This window comes from Heliangelus exortis, chromosome 22, assembly GCF_036169615.1.
Source record: "Heliangelus exortis chromosome 22, bHelExo1.hap1, whole genome shotgun sequence".
Classification (NCBI taxonomy): Eukaryota; Metazoa; Chordata; class Aves; order Apodiformes; family Trochilidae; genus Heliangelus; species Heliangelus exortis.
The window spans coordinates 7,589,603-7,617,342 of NC_092443.1; the positions used below are offsets into that span (position 1 = coordinate 7,589,603).

General features: G+C 41.1%; 1 protein-coding gene and 1 non-coding gene across 10 annotated transcripts; both read left to right on the forward strand.

Moving 5' to 3' along the window:
• The first annotated feature begins 359 nt into the window (after positions 1-359).
• RC3H2 (ring finger and CCCH-type domains 2) lies at positions 360-27,565 on the forward strand. Of its 9 annotated transcripts, none has more exons than XM_071766175.1 (21): positions 361-585; positions 5,973-6,269; positions 7,674-7,791; positions 8,181-8,414; positions 9,302-9,477; positions 10,136-10,336; positions 10,738-10,870; positions 11,121-11,239; positions 11,607-11,719; positions 12,318-12,626; positions 13,377-13,591; positions 14,540-14,967; positions 15,378-15,548; positions 16,468-16,623; positions 17,997-18,210; positions 18,754-18,838; positions 19,362-19,443; positions 19,860-19,994; positions 20,520-20,627; positions 21,394-21,542; positions 22,156-27,565. In XM_071766175.1, the coding sequence occupies exons 2-21, from the start codon at positions 6,039-6,041 to the stop codon at positions 22,352-22,354; spliced, it is 3,576 nt and encodes a 1,191-aa protein (XP_071622276.1). In that variant the 5' UTR covers positions 361-585; positions 5,973-6,038; the 3' UTR covers positions 22,355-27,565. The 9 variants fall into 9 exon arrangements, with proteins under 9 accessions (XP_071622283.1, XP_071622276.1, XP_071622282.1 ...); XM_071766181.1 differs by having other exon boundaries at positions 21,394-21,523; positions 23,820-27,565; XM_071766177.1 differs by having other exon boundaries at positions 19,368-19,443.
• On the forward strand, positions 10,535-10,648 carry LOC139806683 (small nucleolar RNA SNORD90). The gene has a single exon (XR_011730319.1). It is a non-coding gene; the product is annotated as a small nucleolar RNA SNORD90 (small nucleolar RNA).
• Positions 27,566-27,740: the final 175 nt, after the last annotated feature.

Genomic DNA, 27,740 nt, shown 5'->3' on the forward strand with positions numbered 1-27,740 from the left:
GCCTCTCCGGAGCAGCTTCACCTCTGACCGCGGGCGGCACCGGGCGAGCGGTGTGCGCCAGAGATGGCTTCCACTCTGCTCATCCTGCTGAGCCCCGCTAATTACCGGGTTATTAATTGGAGTTAAACGGGGAGAGCAAATCCCGGGCGGGGGCGGGGACCGCGCCTCGAGGAACCGCTGCCGGCCTTCGGCGGGCCGCTGAGGGGCGCCAGCGACGGCCGCGGCTGCTCTCTCACGCCGTCTCTATGGCTACCGCTTCCCGAGAGCGGCGGGACACGCCCGGCTGCGCCTCACCGTCGCCGACTCGATGGTAGCTCCCACAATGCCCCGCGCCCCCTCTCCCTCTCTCCTCCCGCCCGCCCGCCGTGGTCACGCGCGGCGCGGCCGTTGGGCTCTCGCGGGCGGGTCTCGCGAGAGGGGGCGGGGCGGCGCTCCCGGCTGTCAGCGCCATGAGGAGGCGCCGCCGAGGGCCCCGACGCTGCCTCCGACGCTGCCTCCGCCGGGCCGCGCCGCGCTGCCCGCCCCATGGCGTGTGAGAGGCCGGGGCCGCTGCCTGCTCCCGGCCCCGCCGCCCCCGCCTCGCAGGTAGGAGCGGGCTGGGTGGGGGCGGCCGGCGCGGGGGACGCGGTGACCCGGCGGGGCCCCGCCCGCCTCTTTCCTCCCTCCCTCTCTCTTCCTCCCTCCCCCCCCCCCCTCCCGTCACTTCTTCCTCCTCCGCCTCCCGGCGCCCTGCGGGGTCCCGGCGCTGCGGAATCCGGACGGGGAGCCGGTCCGGGCCTCGTCCGCCGAGCGCGGCCTGTCAGCGCCCCCTCCCCGCCGGGAACCGTCCGCCGCTACGGCGCGGGGAACGGGGCTGCCGGGCCCCCCCTGCCGCTAGGCCGCTGGGCCGGCCGGGGGACGCGGGGCAGCCATTTGGTGGCGGCTCCGAAATGACGGCGGGAGCCCGGGGCCGGGCGCAGGTGCGCGGCGAGGCCGGAGGCTGCTGACAGCGGCCCGGAGGGGAGGGCGAGGCTGGGGGGGACCCGGCGGGGCCGCTCCGCGCTCTCTGCGCAAGCACCGGCGAAGGGAAGGCGGGGAGGCGGTCGGTTACCCCGCGGGCAGCCCTGCGGGGAGGCCTCGGCACCGAGCAGCCGGTTCGGTGGCGTCCTCCAGTACGGAGGAGAAGGGCTCCGGTACCGAGGGCATCGCCGCTGGTGCGGAGCGCTGCGAGGGGTAATGGTGGAGCGGAGCCGTGATGGGGAACAGGCCCGAGCTGTCGTGTTTGATGTGTCCTAAGCAAAAACAACACAAGCGAAAAAAAAAAAAAAACAAAAAAACACAAAAACCAAACCACAGCTGAGCAGGAAAAGCGGGTCTCGGTTCTGTTGATGCTGGAGAAGCACTGAGGATTTTAAGCTCAGGAGTCGGCACAAAGCCCAGAGAAAGGCAGCAGTGGGTTTGGAGGGGTGGGTGCTGAGTTATAGGTGGGGTGTACAGGGACATGGAGTGTGGGTGATGAGAGGAGGGGATGGCCCGAGTTTGGTCAGCCAGGAAGACTTGTGTTGTGGGGCTGTTTCACTTTGGGTGAAAAGCTAGGATTTTGGTTGGGTTTGATTGTAATTCCTGTAGTGGCTCTTGTGGTCGTTCTTCAGTGCCTATTTTTATGGGTTGTGTCATAATGTTGAAACAAAAATTAAAAACAGGCCTTCAGATTACCAAAGTGTAAATTTGTGATGGTGGCAGAAAATATTTTCTCATTTTAAATGAGAGCCAGCTAGTACAGCTGTAAATCTGAATAAAAAACCTTTGGTCTGTGTTAAATATCTGTTGAAATTGTGGAAGTTGGAGCTTGTATTGCAAATATACAAATATTGTGCTGTGAAGCACTGAATTATCAGTTTTTGTATTCAGTCACTTTCCTGAAACATACTTTCCTTGTTAATGAACTTTTTCTTGTTTCTGCAATGTAAGCAAAGCTTTCCACAAGAAAGGGTTTCTTATTAACTTGTGTTCCTGTCTTGTTTGAGGTCACGGCCATTTCTGTCAAAAATACTAAATTTCAACAATTCTAGTGTCAGTGCTTGAGATGTCTCAAACTGAAGTCTTTGTCTTGAGTATTGCTCTCTTTCATTTAGGGCTTTGTTGATTTACAGTAGGTAAAATATTTGCAATATCCAGAGGGTAATAGCTAGCAGCATTTCTCTTAGGTTTTATGGTACATTTTGTTGGGTAACATTTTGTGTATCCCTTAATGAGAGGAATAGGAGTGGTCTCTCCTTACTGACTGGACAGTCCTAGTGAAAGGGAAAAAAATCCCTATATCCATGAGCATATCAAGCTATTCTGTACAAACTTTTAAAAGGTTTGTACAGATTCTCATGGAACCTTCTGATTTCTTGCCCATGTCTCAGAATTAAAATTGTCTCATTAAAATTATTTGAAAAAAGTGTTAGAATATGGGATTTCTCTTTTGTAAAGTGTATACATGAACCATAGTGGTTATACTTTAAAAAAATAAAGCCATTATCATTTATTTGCCCTTCAGTTAGTCCTGACAAGTCAATACTGTTTACAGGAGCTGAGTTGGTGTCAGGCTTGAGCAAAGACAGTTTCTCCTTTCAGTGACACCTGTGAAACACAGAAATCCCACAGTAGGTGGGGTGGATGGGTGGATGGGAAACTTAAAATCTTGTAAGGCAACAGCAGCACCAGTGGCTGAAGCCTCTTCCTTCTTCTGGGCTTGTGTGAAGTTGTTGAACTCTTGAGAGCATTAACTTCTGGGGTAGCAGAGCCAACATCTCCTTCTGGGATTAGGCCTCTAAGCCCTGCATAAAGGTAGATTTTAAGATAAGAATTGTCATCAGACTTTTAATGAGCTCATCCAGGCAGTGGGCAGTGCAAGGTGCTGGCTCAGGGTCCTGCTGAGGGGTTCTGTCCTTGCTGTGGTGCTTAGGGCTGGTGCTGAACTCTGGAGGTCAAGCATCAAATGTTTGATGCTGCTCTTCATAGGTCAAGCCCCTGTCTTTAAAGATTTGCTGGAATTCCTACAAATCTGTGTCGTGTCCCAACTTTCCCAATACTCTTTGTTATATCCAAACAAAAATCTTTGGGCTGGGTTCTTGTTTGCTGGTGTGTACATCCTGAGAGAGCAGAAAAGTGGCCAGGTAACTGCTGAGGTCTTTGATGTCCTTTCTGAGAACTGTGTGTGGGTTTTGACCTTTTTCCAGCTTTCATGGAATGGTTATGCATTCCAGAGGTGAGGTGTCTATGTCAGGATTGCTCAAAAATGGTTCAGGGGTCCTGAGACTCGTGTGTGAGGAACAGACCTAATAGAAACCTGTGCTTGGCTTCTGTAGGAAGTTGGGATTAAATTATGTTTATCATATCCAAAGGTTGCTAAATAAGTACAATATTTGGATTAATTGTAGAGAATGTCTTGGGAATAGCTAAAAGCTAATGTGAGATAAGAACTCCTAAATCATGCAGCTTCTGTCATGGGTAAATGCTACAGCTGTTTGAGGAAGGTTTGGGGGTTGTTTTTCCCTCCCACCCCACCTTCCAATTTCATCACATATTTTGGTCTAAAATTTTTGTGAGAAACCAGTGATCTGTCATCATTGCCACACTCCATTGCAGCCGTTACTGTGGTGGGGAAATGTTATTGTGTTGGAAACAGAAAATTACCCAATGACACAGTTTTTATTTATTATGTAATTTCCGAACTTAGACATTTTTCAGGTTGCCATCTGAGGTGTTGCTACCAATAGCAATACCATAAAACTTGCTGTAAGTCTGCTTTGTCAACATGTTTTAAGTAAAAACTACAATGTCTTTTCAAATTGCATACCTTGTAAAGCAAATGTTTGGCCTGTTTCTGTGTCACCCACTTCTTTGGGTTTTTTTGTTTTGGTTTTTTTTTTTTTTTTTTTTTTTGCAGGGAGGTTCTGCTTTGAGAGGGAAGGGGAGCCCTGTCTTTGTGTAGACACAGCTAACATGTCTGCCACAATGAGCAGATAGACCCAGTGTAATTGCTCTGAGTATATCATCTTTGAAAACAAAACCAGAACGATTTCTAGTTTGCCAGCTTTGTGATGCTCTGCTCCTTGTGTTTGCTCAGTTGAGAGCACTGGAGCAGTGGAGAGGGCATCCCACAAATACATTGTTTCTGACAAGGAGCAAGAATTTATTAAACATTTGGCTTATGCTTTCTGTAGATGTTGACATGATAATTGGGAGATGAGAGATTGTTTTCCTAACACACTGGAGTGGGAGAGTGGCAGGGGAGCTGGCACGCTCCAGAGAGTAGGGAGGCTTCCTCTGTGCACGGCTGCTTGGAAGTTTTAGGAGTTGAGCTTTCCCCAGCTGTTTGCTGATTTAATTGGATTTTTGCCTGTCAAAAATCTGAAGGTCAACACATGCTTAGTGGAACTTGTCATTTATGATGATTAAATACTCCGAGACGGATCTTTAAAAATTTGCGGCGCACACTTGAAGAATCTGTTGTGTTTCATTTCTGTGCTGCTCAGGAAAACAACCAGCTAGATTTTAAAAGCTTGTAAATAGAGAGGTGGTTTCCTGCACTCTGAAGTATCTGTGGAAACTGAACGTGGGTGCTGCCTCAGGGCAGAGATTTCTGCATTTGAGATACTGACTGAGCAGGGTGGAAATAGCACCTGCTGCTGAGGAGGTGGTCAGTGACCAGCCACACGTTTCCAGCTCAGCTCTGGGTCCTGGCAATTCTGAAACTTTTCCCTGGGTGAGTCACAGCAGCAGAACATTGCCCAGGGACGTCTGCTTTGTGCTGTTACCTGTGTCCTGCAGTCAGGTGAAAACCCACCCACAGTGTTCCCAGGTCAGCAGAGTGCTGGTGTTTGGATCTTGACATTTCTGGTGATGCTGGCAAAAAGCTTTAAATGTTTCCTGCAAAGCTTCACGCTGCAGTTCTGAACATCTCCTGTCCTGCTGTTGTAGGGAAGCTGAGGTAGCTGTGCTAAAGGAAACAGTGGGATTCTTTATAGAGGAATTAAAAATCTTCGATGCATGTTGCATCTTCGATGCAAATCTTCGATGGCTCATTGTTTGGTTTTGTTTTTATTTGTTTTGCTTTTGAATTTTCTTGGCTGAAAGGCAGATGTAGCAGTAGCAGATTCAAGAGCATTGCAATTTTTGTCATCCCTGCAAGAGCTTTGATTGTCCTTTCCTAGATGCTTGGTGAAAATCTGTTTTGTCCAGTGCGTGTGAATATTCTGGCCTATGTTGAAGGTGTTACCTCAGCAATTTGGTTTTGAAGGGACAGGTTTAACTTTCAGTTTGTTGTATTTTACATTTACTACGGGATTTAATTTTGGGGGAAAATTGCTGCATAATATTGAAAAGCTCACTAAGATAAGGACATCTTGTACAAGTATCCTGTTATTTAAAGGGCACTGAATGTTCATAGTACTAAATAGGATTTCTAAACAGATGGTCAGAATTAGCATAAAATACATCCACAGATAGAGTATATTCTAGCAATTATTTCCCTGGTCTGAGACTTCAGCACTGACTAAAGTGTAGCACAGCCAACAATGGAATTGCAGTAGCAAGTTACAGAACTTGGCTGTGGAGGGGAGATCTCAGCTTCCTCAGAACAATTACCTTTTTTCCATCGTCAGAGGAGAAAAAAAATAATAATGTTAAACATGTAATTAGAACATTTTTGTGTTTGCATTTCTAACAAGCTGCTGGGAGAAGCTTGTTCATAGCCTTGAAGTGAACTGACTGGTCTGTAGGTTGCATGGAAAGCCAGCATCGTGGCACCTTGCAGCAAAGGGTGGGGCAGTTGAGCTCTTGGATGAAGCTGTGGATTTAAATCTTCATGGCCAAAGTGTGAATGTAAACGGTTTTGATGAACTTCTTTTTGTTGCCTTTTTCAAGGTTGTTTTTTTTTTAAATTAAAAATAATTCTAAATAAGTAGAAAGCATGTTTTAAATACTCTGTTATTCACTTCCAGCTGCCAAAACATAGTACAGTGAAATAATGGTCTTCTAGCCTGCTAAACAAGCGTCCAGCTTCCACAATGCCTGTGCAGGCAGCTCAGTGGACAGAATTTCTGTCCTGCCCAATCTGCTACAACGAGTTTGATGAGAATGTGCACAAACCCATCAGCTTAGGTTGCTCTCACACTGTCTGTAAGACCTGCCTGAACAAGCTCCATCGCAAGGCATGTCCCTTCGACCAGACTGCCATCAACACAGACATCGACGTGCTTCCTGTCAACTTTGCACTCCTCCAGTTAGTTGGAGCCCAGGTATGATTTAAGCAGCTCTTTGTTTTGCCACTCCATGTTGTTACCATTTCCGTGCCAGTTGCAATATGTGTGCTGATCTTTCTCCCTCATTTTAGCCTAAAATATTGTAGGACTTTAACTTTGTAATGTTTAGAAGCCCGCACGTACTTTAAAAGCAACTACACCATGTTCAGAATAATTTTCTTCTCATAAAATGAACACACGTCCCAGTTGTAAGCTGAATTCTGGTTTTAAAAGGAGAAGGCTTTTGAACTGTGACTGGAGAAAAACACCTATTGGGAAACAGACAATTATCTGTCACAGCTGTCATTAGAAAAGTGAACCTGCAGACTGCACTCCCTCATTGTGCTCTGGCAAGGAGTTTCACTTCTGCCTGTCACATGTTTGCAAGGTGCCAGCAGTTTAGCCAACCCACAGAAGGGTGCATGGGTACATTTTTTAAAAACCTGCAAGATGATGGCTTTTGGGTTGCATTCACAGCCCCTGGCTGATCAGGCCAGGAATGTCCCCACACCACTAGTGGTGGCAAAACAGCCATTATCTAATCAGTACTGCTCCTTCTGGAGACTGAACACCTCTGCTTACCTCACACTGATCCTGCTGTTTTTCATGTTACTCTTGCTGTTAAAACCTGGGTGATGCAGTAAGAAGCTTTTTACTTGTTTTTTTTAGTGTCTTATCATGTGTCTTGACACACCTATTGGTAATAACACTACGTCAAGATTTGTTTCTCAAGTTCACATGTTCCTTTCATTTTCTTTACGTCTAAATTTGTGTAAAATCACTCCTTGATCTTAAAACATTAATTTTCTTGGTCTTCTAACTTACTGAAATATCTTTCAAACAATTGAATGTGTTCTGACTGATACTCCTGTTTTTGTTGTCTGACCTTGTTACTGTAGCTTTTTTCTACTAATTTAAGCTTGCTGGTTCCTCTCTTTGAAGATTTCAGCATACCCAAATTATGCTTAAATTATTTTTGAACTTTGCCTGTAATTTTTGCCATGTTTTCTTGCCAGTTAATTTTGTCTTCATTTACCTTGTCCTCTCTGTAGCAGATAATGATGCTCTTTTGCACTGCTCACCCTCTCCAATCTCGTGATCTTCCTTCATCTTTTAATTACCTTCTCATTACACCTTGGCTATCGCTTCCTATCCTAATGCGTGGAGCACTAACAAAAATAATCTTTCCTCACCCTGGTCCTCATCTGGAGCCCTTTGTGTTGTTCCTTACTGTGTTCTCCATGCATTGGGTGGGTCCTGTCTTTTTCTTCTCCAAAAGCAGTGTGCAGCTGCAGTGTTATGTAAGGAGTGGCAGTGGTGGTGGTGCCATCCCAGGCGCACCAGGGAGGGCAGCCGGGTACATGTAACTCTTCTCCTTCTCCTCCCCTTCCTTTTTCTTAGGTACCTGATCATCAGACAGTGAAGTTGAGTAATGTTGGAGAGAACAAACATTATGAAGTAGCAAAGAAATGTGTTGAGGATTTGGCACTCTACTTAAAGCCATTAAGTGGAGGAAAGGGTGAGTCTCTACTGAGCAGTGGAATTTTGATGTAGTTTACTTGTAACAACCTTGTGTTTTCAGCACTGATTCTGGGCTTCAGTGGGATAATCCTCTCATTTTTGTAATCCACTTTCATATATATCTTTAAAAGCTTATTCACACCTGTGACACTTGATTTTTTTACTTTAAGTTTGCAAAATATTCTTCATTTAATGTTTCCTGGGGAACAACTACACTAAAGCTGAACTTTCCTCGAAGGGTGAGCTTCGTCAGTTTAAAATTTTAAATAAAATTGCTTTTGATAATGAATTACAAGTCCTAAAACAAGGTACATAGTTTAGACTTCTTGTTCAGAGAAATTTCTCCGATCAGAAGCAACAGTTTTCCTTTTCTCACTTTCTTTGCAGGTGTTGCAAGCTTGAACCAGAGTGCACTGAGCCGTCCAATGCAAAGGAAGCTTGTGACCCTGGTGAACTGTCAGCTGGTGGAGGAGGAGGGTCGAGTTAGAGCTATGAGGGCAGCTCGGTCACTGGGAGAGAGAACTGTTACAGAACTGATCTTGCAGCACCAAAATCCTCAGCAGCTTTCTGCCAACCTTTGGGCTGCTGTCAGAGCACGAGGATGCCAGTTTCTGGGACCAGGTAAAGAACCTGTAGAATCTGTAGCAGAGTATGTTTACATATACATTTCCTTAACAAAAGAAACATTCTTTGTAAATTTCTTTTCTTGGACTGAAGATGTAATAACTTCTGTTTCTCAGCATTTGGCAGGGAGAAAGGAGAAAATAAAAAAAAGACTACAAGTTAGTAAAATCTGCTGGTTTAAAGTTTTGGTTGCTTTTTTCACCCCCTTATTAACTGTTCTTCAGAACTATTAGGAAATATTTTAAAAATTCTGACAAGGAAGAGTAAATATATGCATGCTTTCTGCACAGATTTTAATGCTGTGTAACTAACACAGGCTGGTTGTACTGCTGCCTGTAATTGGAATTGGACATGAGACTGGAGATGTTCTCTTGTTCATACTTCAGCTGTAAATAAAATCAGTTGCAGCATGCTTTAGTTTTGAAATCTGTAATGATCCTGTTCATAATCTTTGATGGAAACAGCAAATTCTTAGTTTATAATGTTGCTAAAGCAAGCAGAGAATTGAAAAAGAAATTGGAAGTAGTTTTCTCTTGATTCCAATAACTGCTGATAGCAATGCTGTGCTCTTCCATAGTTATTTTATACAGTTCTGTGGTGTAGCATTGATGAGATGTCCAAAATGACAAAGGCTACAAGACTGCACTGTAAAAAAAAAAAAGGATAAAAAACTGCAGTATTGATGTTTATTACTGAAAATTCATTTTAGCTGTCTTATATTTGCTGTAGAGTGCTTCTCAATACTCGAAAACTAGCAAAGTTCTTAATGTTTGCAAAGATTTTTCTTCTGATTAGTGAAATAAAAAGTACTAAGGAATTATGTTCAAGGTGATTCAGATCTGGCATTGTGTTTCACTTCCAATGTTTTCTTTTTGTGGGTGAAGCTATGCAAGAGGAGGCACTGAAACTTGTCTTACTGGCACTGGAAGATGGCTCTGCACTCTCAAGAAAAGTTCTGGTACTTTTTGTTGTACAAAGGCTAGAACCAAGATTTCCTCAGGCCTCTAAAACAAGCATTGGTCATGTTGTGCAGCTACTGTATAGAGCATCATGCTTTAAGGTAAAATACCAGTATTTGAAGTTTGTTATTTTAAACTAATGCAGCTCCTGAGAACCCAGCTGAGGATTAGTAAAATCCTGTAAAATTTTATCACCTGTAAAATGTTATATAAATTCAGTTTCTACATATTTGACTAATGTAGACTATAAGATTTTTATATAGAGCTGTTATGAAGTGTAGTTGTTTTTTGATATTTAAAAGTTGATGTTTAAAATTCCCAGCAAGAAGTACAATGTGGAATTAGGCAGAACAGATTCTGAAATTACTGCCTTCATTATTAACTGCTGCCCATCATCTGGAAATTATCTCCCCTGGAAGAGGCATAAAACCTGACTCTGTAGGCACTCCTAGCCTGCTTCAGGAAGAAGTGATATGCTTTTTTTATAATCTAACTATCTTCTGTGACTTAAATCTGATCACTTTCCTAGTTGGAAGTAGTGGGGTTGGTGTTTTGCACCTCTGATCCTGTGCAGACCTGAAGAGCTGGCTGTGCTGCCTCTGCTCTGCTCTAACTGGATGCATACATGAAAGAAGATTAAGTTTATGCTAAAATATACCAAAGCCATACTTTGGTGATTTGTGCTGTGCAACTGGCCTTTTTCTGGTGGATTTTCAGATTTTTTTTGTTAAAAGAGGAGTCTTTATTACTACTTGATAGGTCACTAAAAGGGATGAAGATTCTTCTCTGATGCAACTTAAAGAAGAGTTCCGGAGTTACGAGGCTTTGCGGAGGGAACACGATGCCCAAATTGTTCACATTGCCATGGAAGCAGGACTTCGAATATCACCAGAACAATGGTCTTCCCTTCTTTATGGGGACCTGGCACATAAATCACACATGCAATCCATTATTGACAAGGTTTGTCAAAGGGATGATTTTAGTATCTTTGTAAGATTAGATTTGACTAGAAAATGTTATAATAAAAAAATCTGAGAACCACTTGAGATAATTTCTTGTCTTTGGTCTTATCAAGTATTAGACAAAACTAGAATGCAGGTTTTCTCCCTGCTGTAGTGTATTTTTCATACGAAGACATTTTGTTTTCTAGTAGAGTCTAGCTGGGGTTTTTTTGTGTCTTATGATGAAGCTTCATAGGGCAGATTCTGAGCTGAGAAATTAAATTTCTCTCCACTGATAGTCTCTATGCCATCTGAAGACACTTAAGTATTGTATTTAAGAACCAGATTAATGAAAATCTTTGTAAGATTAGTAGTTCATAGTTATAAGATGCAGCACAGTAACACTCACTCTGTTTTCAGCTCCAGTCTCCAGAATCTTTTGCAAAGAGTGTACAAGAATTGACAATTGTCTTGCAGCGCACTGGGGATCCTGCAAACTTAAACAGGCTGAGGCCTCATTTAGAGCTGCTGGCAAACATAGATCCAAATCCAGGTATGCAAATCAAGCTTCTAAATAATTTCTTGATATTTTTCTTATCTAGCAAAGTAAATTGTTAAGATGATAACCTCCATTCCTGCTTTCAGAATTCCCAGTGATTAATGTAGTGTATCTTAAATGCTTCTTCAGGACTCTCTTAGCTCTGTCCTAGAACTTGATGTTTTGAAGTACTTCAAGAGTTGCCTCATTTATGTTACTACTGCAATTAGTGATAGAGTTACAAGCCTCCTTTTAATAATTTTAGATGCAGCATCTCCAACGTGGGAGCAGCTGGAAAATGCAATGGTTGCTGTGAAGACTGTGGTACATGGGCTGGTGGATTTCATTCAGAATTACAGTAGGAAAGGCCATGAAACTCCACAGGTGACTATATTCAGTTGTTACATTTTATGTCCTAATGTGTATTTATTGAGAGATGTGACTTTGAAAAATTCTTATTGATTTGAAATACAGCATTTTCTGTGAAATAACTGATAATACTGTTATTTACTGCATTCAGGTTTTGAGACTTCACATTTCTGAGTAGGGAATGCAGCAGAGTTTGCTGCAGTGAGATCCATTCCGTGGCGTATTATTTAGCCCATCCACAAGAAGTTTCCTTCATTTTCCAATTAAAGATGTAAAATGTAAAAGCAGATGATGGATGTGTCTGTGTGTGTATTAGGCTGATTTTTATGTAAGTTTGTATTGGATTGTAAGCACAATGTCTTGTGTGTTTGTTTTTTTAAAGCCACAACCAAATAGCAAATATAAAACAAGTATGTGCCGAGACCTTCGACAGCAAGGCGGGTGTCCCAGAGGAACAAACTGTACATTTGCTCATTCTCAGGAAGAGCTTGAAAAGTGAGTGTGGGGGAGCCCTTTCTCTTTTCAATTTAAATCCAAGCAGTCTCCAGAGAGTTTTGAAAACCATTTCTTCTGTACATTTATTCTTTCAGAAGGATTTGTGAATCTGTCTACATAAAAGTGAATGTATAGTAAAGCAATATCTGTAACTTAATTCCAGGCTGGTTTTTTTTTATTTACCCCACATGAAGTAGAATTTCCTTGCTGGAAATGCATCTAGGCTCAGTGTCTGCAAAGGTTGGTTGTAGTGCCTACAGGAGAGAGAATGTTGACTACATTTTGATTGATTAAGGAATTAAGTGAGTTACTTAAATAGTATGTAACATACACATTCTTGAAGCTCTTTCCCCTCAAATCAATTTTCAAAGAACTACAGAAGTGGATCTTCTAAGAGGAGAGATGATCTTTGGTTACAGGGAAGACATTGATGCTCTATTTACAGATTTTTAAAAATAATAATCAGTTTCAAGTCATATAACTTTTTAATACCATATTCTTCTCAACTGGTTCTTTCTGCTAGTTTTAAAAAAAAAATTAAGCTGCACAATAAGCATTTTTCTTAAATCCTTTATTTTTTGTGTGTGTTTCTTTATAGATATCGCTTGAGGAACAAAAAAATCAGTGCCACAGTGAGAACATTCCCTCTTCTAAATAAAGTTGGCGTAAACAGCACTGTCTCAACCACAACAGGAAATGTAATTTCTGTCATAGGAAGCCCTGAAGCAACAGGGAAGATGGTGCCAAGTACTAATGGAATAGCTAATCTAGACAGTGGTGTTCCCCAGCTGATCCCTCGCTGTGCAGACACCTCCTTGAGAGCTTTGGACAACACCAAGAAGGGAGGGAAGACTGGAGCCAATGGCCCCAACGTTTCTGGATCCCCTACAGAATCACTACCTGAAAAGTAGGTAACTTTTTTTTTTTTTTAAAAGATAGTACAACGTCTTGCTCATAGAAAATCATGGAGGTGGTGCATGGCAAACAGTAGATACTGGATTTTGGTCTTGGCTTGCAGTCAGTGGTGGTGCTGACTGGCTGTGAAGTTCAAAATCTTGCACTGATCTTGCACTTTGTACAACAGATACTGTTGTACAAAGTCTGTGGATTCAAATTGTCAGGGCCAGCTTTGCTTTTTTGAGCTGTGGGATGCTCCCATGCAATATTTATAGGTGTAGATAAATGGTAAATCTCTCCCTTTATTTTTCATTCTGTTGTTCTCAGCCTGGTGTCTTGCTTAAGATTGTGTTATTAAATAAACAAAAGCTTGTACTCAAATTTCCTGAAACCAAGAGGGTGCACATAGTGCATGAGCCCTTTTAATAATCATTGAAACCACCTGGTTTTGGGGTTTTCCCTTTAAAATATTTAGATACTTACCCAGGAATTCTTAATGAACTTTCAAAGCCTTTGTGTTTACCAGAAAACACAAGTGGTATGTGAGCTTCTGGGTACATACCAAAACATTTATATCCACTTTGAGTTCTCTTAAAAGAAAGTCTGAGGTGTAATAGTAGTATCATTTTGGGGGATGAAAAAATAAAATTCCAGAGGAAATGACATGGCCCAAATTTCCATTACATGGGAGGGTACATGAAGAGGCAACTAATTGAGATAAATAAAGATCTGATTAATGATTTCTTGGTATCCTTTACAGTAAAGTTGGTTCTCCACCCAAGACTCCTGTAAGCCAAGCAGCAGCTACCTCAGCTGGTCCTCCTAATATTGGAACAGAAGTTAGTTCTGTGCCTCCAAAATCCAGCCCGTTTGTTCCCAGAGTCCCTGTCTACCCTCCACATTCTGATAATGTTCAATATTTCCAAGATCCCAGGACTCAGCTGTCATATGAAGTTCCACAGTACCCGCAGACAGGTAAGTGAGATGAGCACTGAATCAAAAATTGTTCTGAACTTTTTAAGTGTTGATGTTGAGAAATAATTTTAACTTAGTTTTGTGGGCTTTTTTTTTAAATATCAACTGACTCTTCACTTAATGGAATATTTATCTTGTCCACTGCCAAGTATGGGAAGGACCTGTAGTTTGCTCTCAGTGTTGGTGGTTCTTGTCTTTTTTTTTGCTATATGTTATGTGACTTGTACCTCAGCATCCAGAAGAACTTGAAACCTCAAGATTTTTCTTCTTTTTCCTTTGTTAGCATTTAATTGCATTTATTTAGGCTTGCTCAGTTCATGCCCTTTTTTGTGAGGGTATCCATAGACAGGATTCAGAGGCATAGCATGGTTTTGCTGTGAGACATAAGCATCTCCATAGTGCTCAAATGTCTTTGAAAGGTTTCAGTCCTCTTTTTAGGTCACAGTATGCATGTTTCTGTTCAAGTAAACAATTAGGTGTTGCAGCATCAGGTCACTCACAAGCTCTCAAGATGAAAGGTAGAGCTGTTCAGACAGTTTTCTTCAAACTAAAAAGAATAAACTAAGTGTGAAATGGTTATTTATGGGCTTTTGGAATTATTTGTTTTTTAACAAGGCAGCTTTTTAGTTTAGGGAGAACTACTTCACCTATCTGAAGTGCTTAAGAAGCTGTCTTTTTACTCTACATAGTTTTACCACAGTACATAAGAGCAGTGGCAGAACTGTCTTCCAGATTGGGTCAAGGTGATACAGGGTCAGCACTACATCTGCAAACACAGTTGTCAGATGTGAAAATAGATTGCACAGAAACGTGAAAGGGCCGGTAACAGGTCTGCAAAGTGCAGCTCTTTGGTTCTCTAAAGGTACCAACGCTATTTACAGTTTTAGATGGTGTAACATTCTGCTTCGTTTGTGGCTACATTAAATATGCCTTTTTCCAATTTTTAAGGGTATTATCCACCACCTCCAACAGTCCCAGCTGGTGTGGCTCCCTGCGTTCCTCGCTTTGTGAGGTCCAGTAACGTTCCAGAGTCCTCCCTCCCACCTGCTTCCGTGCCATATGCCGACCATTACAGCACGTTTCCCCCTCGAGATCGACTGAATTCTCCTTACCAACCTCCTCCCCCGCAGCCGTATGGACCAGTTCCTCCTGTCCCTTCTGGAATGTATGCTCCAGTTTATGACAGCAGGCGCATCTGGCGCCCACAGATGTACCCACGGGATGATATTATTAGGAGCAATTCTTTACCTCCCATGGATGTGATGCACTCATCTGTCTATCAGACGTCGTTACGTGAGAGGTACAACTCTTTGGATGGGTATTACTCTGTGGCTTGTCAACCTCCAAACGAGCAGAGGACTGTGCCTTTACCAAGGGTAAGTGAGGGCCAAAATGAGAAACAAGTCTTGGTTCTGAAGGTCATTACTGAAAATTTGGTAAATAATCAGCATATACTTGTTTATTAGACTGATCAAAACATGTGACTTGAACAAAGTTTCTGTTTTGGTTTTAACCTTAATAAAATGGGCTTGAAAAATACATCCCTATAATCTGTGTTAGGAGCAGATCCCCTCTGCCTCTTTCATTCCCATGCATGTTGCTCAAATTATTTGCATTTGAGTTGCCCTGTATGGGCCAGGTTCTCCTCCAAATAGCTGTGAAGTTCTTCTAGTGATATCAATGAAAAGTTACAGACTCAAAGGAATTTGGGAGTGTGCCCCATGCAAGAATTTGCCTTCTAATCAGGGCGTGATAGAATCTACAGTCCTCTATTTATTATTGCCAGGAGCCTTGTGGTCACTTGAAGACTGGTTATGAGGAGCAGCTCAGACGGAAGCCAGAGCAATGGGCACAGTACCACACACAGAAAACTCCTCTGGTGTCATCAGCCCTTCCTATGGCAACACCATCTCCAACTCCACCTTCTCCTCTCTTCAGTGTAGATTTCGGCACAGAGGTGGGAAGACAAAGAACTTTTTTATTTTCCCTTCCTGTTTCTGTAAGATGCCATTTAATAGTTCTAGTGAAGGTTTTCTACCTGCCATCTTTTGTTGACAAAATTGATTTAATCTTCTAGCAAAAGGAAAACAGTATCTAATAATGAATCCATTCAGTTTTATATAAAGGTGATGCTAAATAGGATTGCTGGGGAAAAAAAAGGTGAAGTGATTCAATTTACACTCACTAAAGGAAATGTAATTTTGTTGAAGTAGTTTGTGAACCTCCAGGGTTTTGTGTAGGAAACAACAGTAGTTGTCCATTTCCATTTAGGACTTCCCCTTCCTCACTCCAAATGGCATTACAAGGTGATGAGTAGACTGAGTCAGGCTGCAAGTGCCATAGGATACATAGCCCTTAAAAGTGACAAAAGACATTGGTAGAACATTGTGTGCTTATGTGATAAGTTCTGTAAATGAGAATGGAAACAACAAATAGAAATGATGTGCTTTAGAACAAAAAAAATCTCATGAAATTTATTTTTTATATGTGTAAATTGCATGCACCCAAGAAACTAGTTAGAGGACCACATTTTGCTGTGGTTTGACAGTCCTGTTGGTGATATTTGAGGTGTTAGACTGTGATTATTCAGAAAAGGCCTTGTAATGTACTTGAAGTCCCTTTGAGTACATTCAGAATGTAGGGGTTTTTTATCCAGGTGGGAGGGTTACACATTGAAGGGCTTACACATTAAAGGAAAATGCATGGCTTCTTCTCCATGTAATTACTGTAGGTATTTGTCTGAAGAAGGGGTTAGAAGTGTAGTTGTGTTTTGATTGACTTTTGAGATAATTAAATAGCAGTAAATGTCTTTTCGTATTTTAATGCTGAATTCCCTATTTTTATTATTCACTGCTTATTTATTCCCTTTTCCCTAGTTCTCAGAGAGTGTCAGTGATTTAAGTGGAGCTAAATTTGAGGAAGACCATCTCTCTCACTATTCACCATGGTCTTGTGGCACCATTGGCTCTTGTATCAATGCCATCGACTCCGAGCCCAAGGATGTGATTGCCAATTCAAATGCTGTGTTAATGGTAGGGGTTTCTGCATGTTATCTCATTAGTGTAATGATACTTATGAGCTGCAGTGTCTTCTACTTGGTTAAACAAGGCTCCTTTTTAAGTTGATAGCTTCTATTCTTAGTATTTTGAATTAATTCTGCCCATTTGAAGCCGTTTGGAATATCTTTTTCCAGTTTGGTAAATAAAAAGATGTATTTACTTGAGTGACAGCATGAAGTGCCATGAATAAACCTCTCAGATGTCTAAAGAAAAACTATTTTAATAACAAATCTGTGTAAATCAAATTCGTAGCCAAAGTATTTTGAGTAGATGGGTCTGTAAACTGACAAGAATTCATAATTTTTAAATGTGTTCTGTGTACTAGAGTGGGATAAAAATTTCTGGTTTCTTAGTTTTGTTTCTCTCAAGAGCTCTTAATCTAAATATAGTATATATGTGCACATACACCCTTAGGGGTGTGGCATGTGAAGTAGTCTCAGTACATGTTGCAGTACCTGGTGTGGCTGGCTAACACAGGGTCATTGTGGCCAGTTCCCAGGAGGTGTTTCCATGCCCTGTTTGGCTGAGGTGCAATGGTCCATCCTGTAGGGATGAGTCACTGGCCTTGTTCAGGATTCTTTCTAAGACTTAATGTTGCCATTGTTTCAGAAGATCTTTACTTTGAAGTTAATCCCAAGAGCAACTTAACACTCTCAGAGAAAAGCTGAAGTACTGTTGACCCAGGATAATCAGCATGAACTCAATTGTGACTGCTTTGTACCCACAGAGAATCTGTAGGAACTGTTTTCCTAGACTGTATATCTTACTTGGTTGGAAGGCACATTCTCCTGTGATAAACAGTTTAATGCCAACAAATCTGTGCAAACAAAATGCAATTTACTTTTATCACCCAGTTCCCATGAGATTAAAACCAGCTAACTGAAAGAATAGGGAACAAAAAAAAATGTATAGTATGACTATAAAATACAGTTTAACTGTGGAGAATAAGAGCTCATGGTTTTTGGAGACTTTCTGCTATACAAAGTAGCAGTTACCTTTCTGTTCTGTGAAACAAGTGTTACCAGATCCCATCCTGAGCCTTTGTTACTGCCTGAGTCAAATATTGAACTGGTATTGAAGGACATGAAAGCATACTGGGACTTTTTCTGCCTGCAAACACAGGCCTGGAAAAGCAAAATTATTTCCTCTAGCACTGGCAGTGGCTTTCTCATGGCCAGTTTGCCATTAAAAGGGCAATAGTTAAATCCCAGAGACCCATTTTGGCTCTCTAGTTGGTAGATCTTCAGCACTGTGTTCAGCAGCAATGAACAGAAAGTTAATTGCCAGCTGAAGCATCCAAATAACCTCAAATGAGTCCATGTATCTTCTGTCTCCTAAATATGTAGGATTTGGACAGCGGGGATGTTAAAAGGAGAGTGCATTTATTTGAAACTCAGAGAAGGGCAAAGGAAGAAGATCCTATAATCCCATTTAGTGATGGACCCATCATCTCCAAGTGGGGTGCAATCTCCAGGTCATCCCGCACGGGTTATCACACAACAGATCCTATTCAGGCCACTGCTTCCCAAGGAAGTGCTACTAAACCCATCAGTGTGTCAGGTATGAGCTTGGGATTTGTGGAATGGGGTGGTACAAACCATGAGCATTTCATCCTCTCCATGCTCACTACAGCAAAGGAAGATGCAGAGAGCTGAAATACCTGGATATCCTACTGTAACATCAGAGAAGATAGAATCATAGAATCATAGAATTGGCTGGGTGGAAGGGACCTCAGAGCTCATCAAGTCCAACCCTTGCTCCACTCCCCCCGTGGTTCCCAGCCCATGGCACTGAGTGCCACATCCAGGCTCTTTTGAAATATCTCCAGGGATGGAGAATCCACCCCTTCCCTGGGCAGCCCATTCCAATGGCTGATCACCCTCTCCAGAAAGAAATTCTTTCTAATGTCCAACCTAAACCTCCCCTGGCACAACTTGAGACCTCTTGTGCCCTCTTGTCTTGCTGAGAGTTGCCTGGGAAAAGAGCCCAACCCCCCCCTGGCTCCAACCTCCTTTCAGGGAGTTGTAGAGAGTGATGAGGTCTCCTCTGAGCCTCCTCTTCTCCAGGCTGAATGATAATGAATGGCATCTTAATTTGTTACAGATTATGTCCCTTATGTCAATGCTGTTGACTCCAGATGGAGTGCCTATGGCTCAGATTCTACTTCATCAGCACGGTATGCAGAACGGTATGGGCTTCTTTCTGTGCTCTGTTAAAAGCATTTTCTGCAGCTTGCTGTTCTGAGGTTGTGAAAGGGGGGTTGGAATCTGGAGCTATTAATAGACATTCTTCATTTTTAAGTAAAAGATACTTTCCTGTTGATTTCAAAGCCCTAGAAAAACTAGGTTAAGACTTAGGTAGTCTTTATTGCTTAATGCAGCTAATAATACCCAATTACTAGCAGTATGTCCCTTGAGGGACCTAATGAAAGAGTTGGAGCCAGATACTGCCAAGCTGTCACATCAGAATCTGGGAGCTGGAGTAGTTTCTCTCAGCTTTTCCTGCCACAGCTTACCAAAGTGTAAAAATAAGGATGTTATATTGCCTTATATTGCCTCAGGGTATTGTGTGCCCCAATAAAGGTGAAGAGGGTTATCTTAATCACATAATTTTGTCCAAAAATCTAACTTTTATAGACTAATGAAGTTTACAGAGCCTTTCATCTAAATAATTTGGTTTTAATTTCTAGTTTTACCTTCTTTCCCTTCAAGGGACAGGTTCATAGTTACTGATTTGTCTGGTCACAGAAAGCATTCCAGCACTGGAGATCTATTGAGTATTGAATTACAGCAGGTAAGATCAGATACTAGACCATGTGGGGCTTTTTAATTAAAAAAAAAAAAAAAGTTATTAAAGTGCTAATGAATACAATTTATTTGGTGTAGCCTGCAGAAAATAGTACAATTGACAAAATGATCAATAGGGGTTAACTGGACACTGCTACTGCAACTGTTAGTGTGATGAGTAAGGACTGCTCATATGAGCTGTTCCACTGACACCAGTAAGGCCATTTTTGGGAGGAAGTGATGGGCCTGATGCATGTCAGCAAGTGCAAAACAAAATACATGCTGTGCCTTAAAGGAATACACAGCTAACCATCTAGCAAGAGAACTGGGTTGTTTGGGTTTTTTGTAAGCTGGTTTGTTTTGCTGTTTGACAATACCTGCCTTAAGTGTACGTGCTGGTAACTGATACCTTTCTTTCCACAGGCCAAAAGTAACTCATTATTACTGCAGAGAGAGGCAAATGCATTGGCCATGCAGCAGAAGTGGAATTCTCTAGATGAAGGCAGTCGTCTTACCTTAAATCTTTTAAGCAAGGAAATTGATTTGAGGAATGGTGAGGTAAAGAAAGGGGTAACTGGGATGAAAAAAAATCTGTGAGGGCTTTTGTATATACATAAGTGTGTGCATTTTAACTAAGGGTTAAAACTCTTAGTTGTAATGTTCCTCAATATTTATAACACATTAAGTCATTGTTGCTGCACCCATTTGTTTCCCGTGGATCAGGGAGGTGCCCTTGCTGTGCTCCTGCACCAGTTATCCATTTAGAGCATGAGCAGAATATACAGGCCATGTTCATGCAGTCTTTACTTTTTGTTCTACTCATACATGTTACAAGTCTAAACCAATGGACTGCACAGAAATTTCTCCTTTGGTATTCATTTTATCTGTTTTAAGTACTCAGTGTGATTAGGTGTCCTGTGTTGTCTATGCCCAAAGCTCTATTTATGTCTTTTTAGCTCTTCTATATTGTAAAAATGTTGTGTCCTAGAAATGCATCTTCTGTTTTCACTTCAATACTGTGGAGTTGTGTGAGCAGTGAGAAGTCACCTTGGTATTTACAGAACATCTCAACTCTCCTTTCAGAGTGATTTTACTGAGGACTGTGCAGACACAAAGCCAGATCGAGACATTGAGTTGGAGCTGTCAGCCCTTGATACAGATGAACCTGATGGCCAAGGTGAACAAATAGAAGTAAGTACAAAAATCTGTGAGCTCACTGAGGCCTTTTGTTAGTTATTATAAAGCTTCTAAAATTCCTTTGTAAAATAGATTATTATGTTGGTAGCAAAACCTTTTTGTTCTTTTGTAGTGATCAATCATTGCATTATCAAACATTTGCTGTATTTTAACACTAGGGGGGGTCTCACACTTCTCAGTGCAGATTCCTGGTGGTTAATGTTGCTGAAGTTAAGGACAGCTCAGTGGTTTTGTCATAACTTTTGCCTTTTTGTTCTTTATCTTTGGATAGCATTTGTAAAAACGGGGAGTCCTTGCCTTTCCTGTTCCTCTCTAGTGTTGAAACTGTAGTTAGGAATGTATTACATTGACATTCACATTTAAATCAGATAATTTTATTTAAACTTTGTGCTCATCTGGTTCTAAAAGTAGTTTGAATTACAGTAATCCTTTATTTTTGCTACTACTTCACTCTTTGTAATTCTGTGCAGCTTTTTCTATGCTATTTCCTCCTTTTGCTGTGCAGTCATAAAACATAGTGTTAGTTTCCAGCATTAGGATCAACTGTCCTTTTCTTAAAAGCATTGTACACTTAAATCAAGATTCCTATCTGCAACATATTCCATGGTACATTCCAGTGCTGATGTACAGTACCAGCTACAGCTTTGGTTTGCTCTGCTGGTGGTACTGTAGTAGGAATCATGAATTGCCTTTGCATGGGTGGAAGAACCTTTATCTTCAGCTGTTTTTATTGATGGACATTTCACCTTTTCTGCTGTAGGAGATTCTGGATATACAGCTAGGTATTAGTTCTCAAGATGATCAGATGCTCAATGGAACAACTGTAGAGAACGGGCATCCACTGAAGCAGCACCAGAAAGAATCTGTGGAACAGAAGAGACAAAGTTTAGGTGAAGACCTTGTGATTCTGTGAGTGTTAGACAAAACAGCAGTGCCTGCCAGTATTAGAGAAACAGCAGCATCAGAATAGCTGAAGCATGATTGTTTAAGGATGAACTACGTACCTGCTCAGACTTGGATTAGACATCTGCATGGTGTGAACATGGTGAAGTGAGAAGAACCTGTTAAGACATAGAATTAGGTCACAGATCTGAAAGTCACAGGATGGTACCAGTGTTCGTATGTGTTGTTGTAACTGTATATACTGAAACATGTCACAGCTGTTAAAAATACCTTTCACATTCAGTAAGCAAAAAATGCAAAAGTATTTTTATAGTTAACAGAAATTAAGATAAACTTGGGAAGGCTAAATGTCATACCGTTTGCACAAATCTCCATAGAGAGGTGGTTTTTAAAATACACTATTTTAGGTTTATATGTTCTGTAGTCTTTAATGTGTAATGCAGCCTTGGAAGATGAGGCAGACTGCATTTAACATCCTGAGCGTACCGTTCCATAGTAAGATGTTTAGCCTGTTGCTAAAAACGAGTTTATGTCAGTATTTATTTAATGCACACAATTCAGTTCCGGATACTTGTGCATGTACTTGTTTAATATTTGTGTAACTTATTTTTCTCCTCAGGGAGGAGCAGAAAACAATCCTGCCCGTAACTTCTTGCTTCAGTCAGCCGATCACAACATCTGTTAGCAATGCAAGCTGCCTGCCCATCAGCACAGCAGGCAGTGCTGGCAGCCTCATTTTGAAAACCGCTCACATTATGTCTGAGGATAAAAATGACTTTTTAAAGCCTGTTGCAAATGGCAGGATGGTTAACAGCTGAAAGGCATTCATCTTTCCAGCTTGTGACCACACCATGGAAGCATTTACACTAGCTTTTTATATATATAATATATATTATATAATGTATATTTTTTTTAAAAAAAATAATATTGGGGTCATGCATTTCCTGTGGACTCTTTGATACTTCAAAGCCCCTCTCGCATTAGCATTCTGAAGAAAAAAAAAAAAAAACTTACTAGGGTAAGGCGTTCACTTTCCACAGATGAATGGAATTTGGACATTGTTTTACTTAAGCTTCAAGCAGCTTTTTATGAGTTTGTAGCAATCCGGTGCGGTATCTGAGCCATTCTTGTTTAAAATGGCTTCTGTAGAAAACTAACAACTCAGTTATTTAAACTAGCAGGATCCTACGATGATACATCTAGTGAAAGGAAGACTAACTTATTTGTCTGTATTTTGTTTCAAGAGAGAAGAACTTGTGTCTTGTTGCAGCTGCTTTTTCTTTAGTTGTGGAACTTTGCATGGAGTTTTGTTTCCTGTTTGAAGGCTGAGGGGTGGAGATTTGGACTTGAGACTTTTACAGGGTTAACACACCATTAGCTTTGCACTGCTATTTGCAGGTCTGTGGTGCAGTGCTTTGCTGCAGCTTTTTGTTTCCATTACCCCCCTCTCCAATTTCTGCTTTAGTACTGTAGATACACATACACAGGCTACTTGTCCAAGTAATGTTATCAGAAGTAAACCAAGTGCCTAAGTCCTCCAGCTGGTGTTCTGGGTATCGAGTTCCCCAAGTTATAGATGAAACAGTTTTCAACCATTTTGAGAGGTTATGCACTAATGTAACAGCAGTTTTGGTTTTTCTCATATTTTGTTTTCTTTAATAGTTCTCAACTTGGAGGTTATAGAATCCAGATGACTTGGCAAAAAGTATCAGGTGCTCTTGGCTTTTCTTTGAAAACCCTGTACGTAGTGTTTGCACTGACTAACAAGATGGTATTGCTGTTTTTTGTACTGTTTTGTTTTTAATTTAAACTAAATATTGGGAATTTATGGCGGTTATATTACATTTGTTAAATGTTGTTAATCATAATTTTGTATTCAGGTTTAATTTTTGCTTGTTCAGTGGCAACTTATTTTCAAAGACCCTGAAAATACAGTAATATAGCATTACCTGACCTTCAGAGTACTGAATAGTGTATGAATTTATGCCCTGCTAAGATGTGACTGAGAATCATAATAGACGTGTCAACTGAAAAATGGTTTTCATGAATGCACATGAACTAGAGCCCTGGGCATACTTTTTTTGAAAAGCTTAAAAATCCACTCTCTTTGGAAAGAAAGCAGGACTCTCCCTCTTGATGATTACTATCTTCTTGTTTGTCCTCTTATTTTTCTTTGTGACAAGTTTGACATTTTTTTTTTTTTATGTTTTTATTAACTTCTGTGAAGTTGTTTACTCTGAAAATTGTACTGGAATATTTTAAGCCAAGCTGATCTTTCACCAGGTGTACTGCATGTAAGGGCTTTTCCTGCTAGCAAAATGCTTAAAAGAGGATCATGTTACTGGTCGTCTGAGTTGTTATTTTACAAAATCACAGCTATGTGGTCGGGTAAGATTTTGATAACTGTTTTGTGCACGCTTCTGGGGGGTGGGGGTTGGCATTTCCCTGAGGGTTACTGATTAGACTAAGTAAATATTGGTGTTTGATATCTCTCCTGATGAACCTGTCCATGAAATAATTATGTTGTAAATATACCTGAAAATCCAAGGGTTAGTTTTGATATCCTGGTGTCAGTATGGAAGATCTTACACATCTATTTAATACTCAAATGTAAAGGAATGTATGTAGAAAAACAGTCAAGTAGTCTTAGTTTCCTTTGGCTGTTGCTGTACCTTCCTGTAGCCAGTGCCACCTCGTAGCTAGGATTACTCTGATGCTTTGTTTCACTTGCAACTCGAAGTGAATGGATACAAAAACCAGACCACCTTTGTCACCTTAACTTATTTCCTATTGATGTTAAATTTAACGTAGAATGTTAGACATAAATATGATTGTTGTATATTTTATACCAAGACCATTCTGTAAATATAAATTTATATTACTTTTGAAATGCTTCTGAGATACTATTATTTGCTGTACAATGTAATTCCAAAACAGATATGCAAACAAGTATGTCTCTTTCATGGATATTTAAACAGTGAGATCTTCCATGTTGAAGGTGATGTAATTTTTTTAAAAGATTTTTAAATTTTAAATTGCTATTTTGTTACAAAAATAGAGAAAATATAAAGGTTTGAGAAGTCCTTATTTGCCCTCAGGGAAAGAGCCCTCTGTGCACCAGAACTCCACAGAACATCTTCAGCATGATCTGAGGGTGAATATATACTACATAAATTGATTGTGTATTTACCTTAACTTTTTAATTTTAAAATTGCAATTTTAAAAACTTGGTTGTGCTGTGCTAGAGGGGGATTGGGATAAGCTGCTTACACACATTTGCCTGTTTGTCCAGTGAAATTACATAAGCCTGACGTATTCCTGCCAACCAAATTGGCATGTTTAAGAACAAATGTATCTATATATTCTTGTCTGCAGCAGGAGGTCCCATGATAGAGCAGTTCTCTAGGATGACTTCATACACTTCATATGGAAAGTTGGTTCTTAACTGAGGCTAGGTTTGGTTTTTTTTTTTTTTTTTTTAGTTGAATTTTTAATACACAGAATGGCGGGCAAAAGAATTATCTGGAGATTTTAACATCATGACAGCTTTGTCTTACAGTTTTTAACACTGTGGGTTTTGCCATGGAATATGCCCTCCAGTGCCCTGACAAGGAGAAGCTACAGGTTGGAACCTAGCTCTGACTTTCTTCTTTGGTGAAGTTTCAGCCCTTGACCCTATACAAACAAGTATGTATTCATTTGTCTAGTTGCAAATCAGGTGCCTTTGGGCTAGGGAAGGGCTTATTTTCTGACACTGAGATACAGTACTAATCTTTGTGTGTTAATAGCAGTGACTCCCATTTGAGTTTTGGCCTAACTTAACCTGTGCTGTCAGAAAAAAAAAAAAAAAAGGCCCATAGCAGTTTGAGGGAGATCGGCTCTTTTGCTTTGCTTGGACAAGCATTTTGGGTTGTTTTGTTGGGGTTTTTGGTGTTTGGTTTGTTTGGTTTGTTTTTTTTTCCCCCAGTAGGGGTACAGCAGGGATTTCACATGCAAGAGATACAGGAATTACTAGTGTCTAAGTTAATTGTGTTGCCTCACTACCTGGATTCATTCCTTGGTTTGCCTCATTTCCCACATAGGTCTTAATAGAGGCTTAATGCTTGTGCTGGGAGAAAGTAATTATCTGTACATTCTTAACATGTAGCAGGGAGATTGCCCTGCTACTGATATTTTGTTCCTGTAAACAGGTGACAAGAAATGAAACTTAGTGTTTATGCAGATTTTGCATTGTAGAATGTATACTAGACCCTTCAAAGGAAAGGTTAGACTCTTTGCAAAGCAAACTGGCGTTGGTTCTTGGTAGTCTAGTACAGGGACACTGAAGTTTGACATTTGATTTAGGAAAAAAAAAAGTTTTGTATGCAGCTGATTTACGTTAAATAAGCTCTTTAATTGCTTTTTGTAGAGGTCTGATTTGGAAGGTTTTTAGTGCTTTGATAACACAATTGGAATTTTAATTTATCCTGTACTCAAGAGCTGAATGCTGTTCTTGTCTAATGGTGTACTAGGCTGGATGAGGTACAAAATAATGCACAGTGGTCAGAAACAGCTGAGGAAAGAATGCTTAAAATAATTTGATCTAAACTCAGAATTGTTCCAAACGTTGTTTATCTTTGCTTTTTTAAAGCACAAGTTGTCAAGTTGAACCTGTTGCTGTACATAAACACTGTGTGCCAGCAGCTTCTTAATCATATTTGTGAACAGACTTTTCATTATTATTAGACTGTTGTTAAAGGAAGATGTTGAATTTGAGAGTGTAACAAAATGAGAAATGATCGGATTATCAATAGTATGTAAAAGTCCATTTTTTATGTTGTAGTTTAATCCCTTTGTTAGGAAATTCCCTCTCATTGAGGGACCTCTTCTGCAAGCAGAACACAAGAAATGTGCTTTTTTTAAATGACCCAATTTTCCAGTATAAACAAGCAGCTGACTTTGGCAGTAGTCATTGCCGTGTCTCTCTTTGCTGGCAAGGGAACACTACAAAGGAAAAAAACCCAACTCTCAGTGACGAAATGAAACACAAATCTGAATAACCAAAACAACCAACACCCAAACATAATACTACACCCTGTTATTTAAGGATGCTTGTGGAAGCTTTTAATCACTCGATTTTGCTGTAAAAGCTGAAATAAAACCGAGCCTGGCTGCATTTATTACTGCCAAAAGCCAAGGTCATTTGCACATAGCCCATCGATTTATCCAGAGTAGATCTCAGTTAATCCAAGGCATGGGAATGCATGCGTTTTCTTAGCTGGGCAAACAAGTACATTATACGGTAGTTGTGATACAACACACGTGGCTTTTATTTGTACTGCACATACCCACTGTACAGCCACTCAGAAGTATTGTGGTTAGCTTGCAGCATCTGCTGTCCGCATTTAATACTGTTTACTGCGTATTCTTTTCCCTGGAAGTTTTAAAGAAAATATTTTTTTTTTCTTGTTGCATTGATTACATTTTATAAATTTGCTTAGCTGGAAAGTTTGGGAAAAGAGGCCTGTTTGTCAATTGTACAACCGATTGTGAAGCTCTAGTGTGAATATTTTTACGTCTGTATTAGACATTTTCTTTGCAAATCTATTGTTCGATTGAAATGTAAATGAAATAAAAGATGGTGTACACCCATCATGTATAAAGCAGGCACCATCGCTACGATGGATTTAATGCTCATTTTTATGGCGCATTCTCAGCTTCTATTTAAAACTATAATTTAAAGAGGGGAGGGGGGGGAATAAATCTGTAAAATGAAATGGGGATATATGGGGGGGGAGTAAATTCTATTCCGTTTATCGGGGTTCGAGTTCCCACTGGTCGTTTCCCGTGTGTAGAGTTAGGGGCCCGGCGGGCGGTGCCGTGTGTGTTCGCTGTAGCACTGGGGTGACGAGGCTGTAGCTTTGGTTGGTCACGGGTTGGAGCATCCTGGGGTTGTTTATTTTTTCAGTGTGTTGAGAGACGTGATGGCAGAAGTTTGCAGTATTGAGATGTATTTGCATGCACCAATAAAAACTCTTTGTCCACCTGAATCGCCTCCGTGCCTTGGGGCGGGCGGTGCCATTCCCGGGGATGAGGTGGGGGGGGGGGAGGGAGGGTGTATGGGATGGGTGGGGGGGAAGCTCCGCTCGGTTTCCTCCGTCGGTGGGAACGTCCGCCCGCCCCCTTCCCGCCCCCTTCCCGCCCCCTTCCCGCCCCCTTCCCGCC

Bases quoted from the DNA above. Each gene is read 5' to 3' on its own strand.
- RC3H2 (XM_071766175.1), top strand. From the start codon at position 6,039: ATGCCTGTGCAGGCAGCTCAGTGGACAGAATTTCTGTCCTGCCCAATC. The intron at 8,415-9,301 runs GTAAAGAACCTG...TTGTGGGTGAAG, and splicing joins ATGCCAGTTTCTGGGACCAG to CTATGCAAGAGGAGGCACTG. The intron at 20,628-21,393 runs GTAAGTACAAAA...TTTCTGCTGTAG, and splicing joins GCCAAGGTGAACAAATAGAA to GAGATTCTGGATATACAGCT.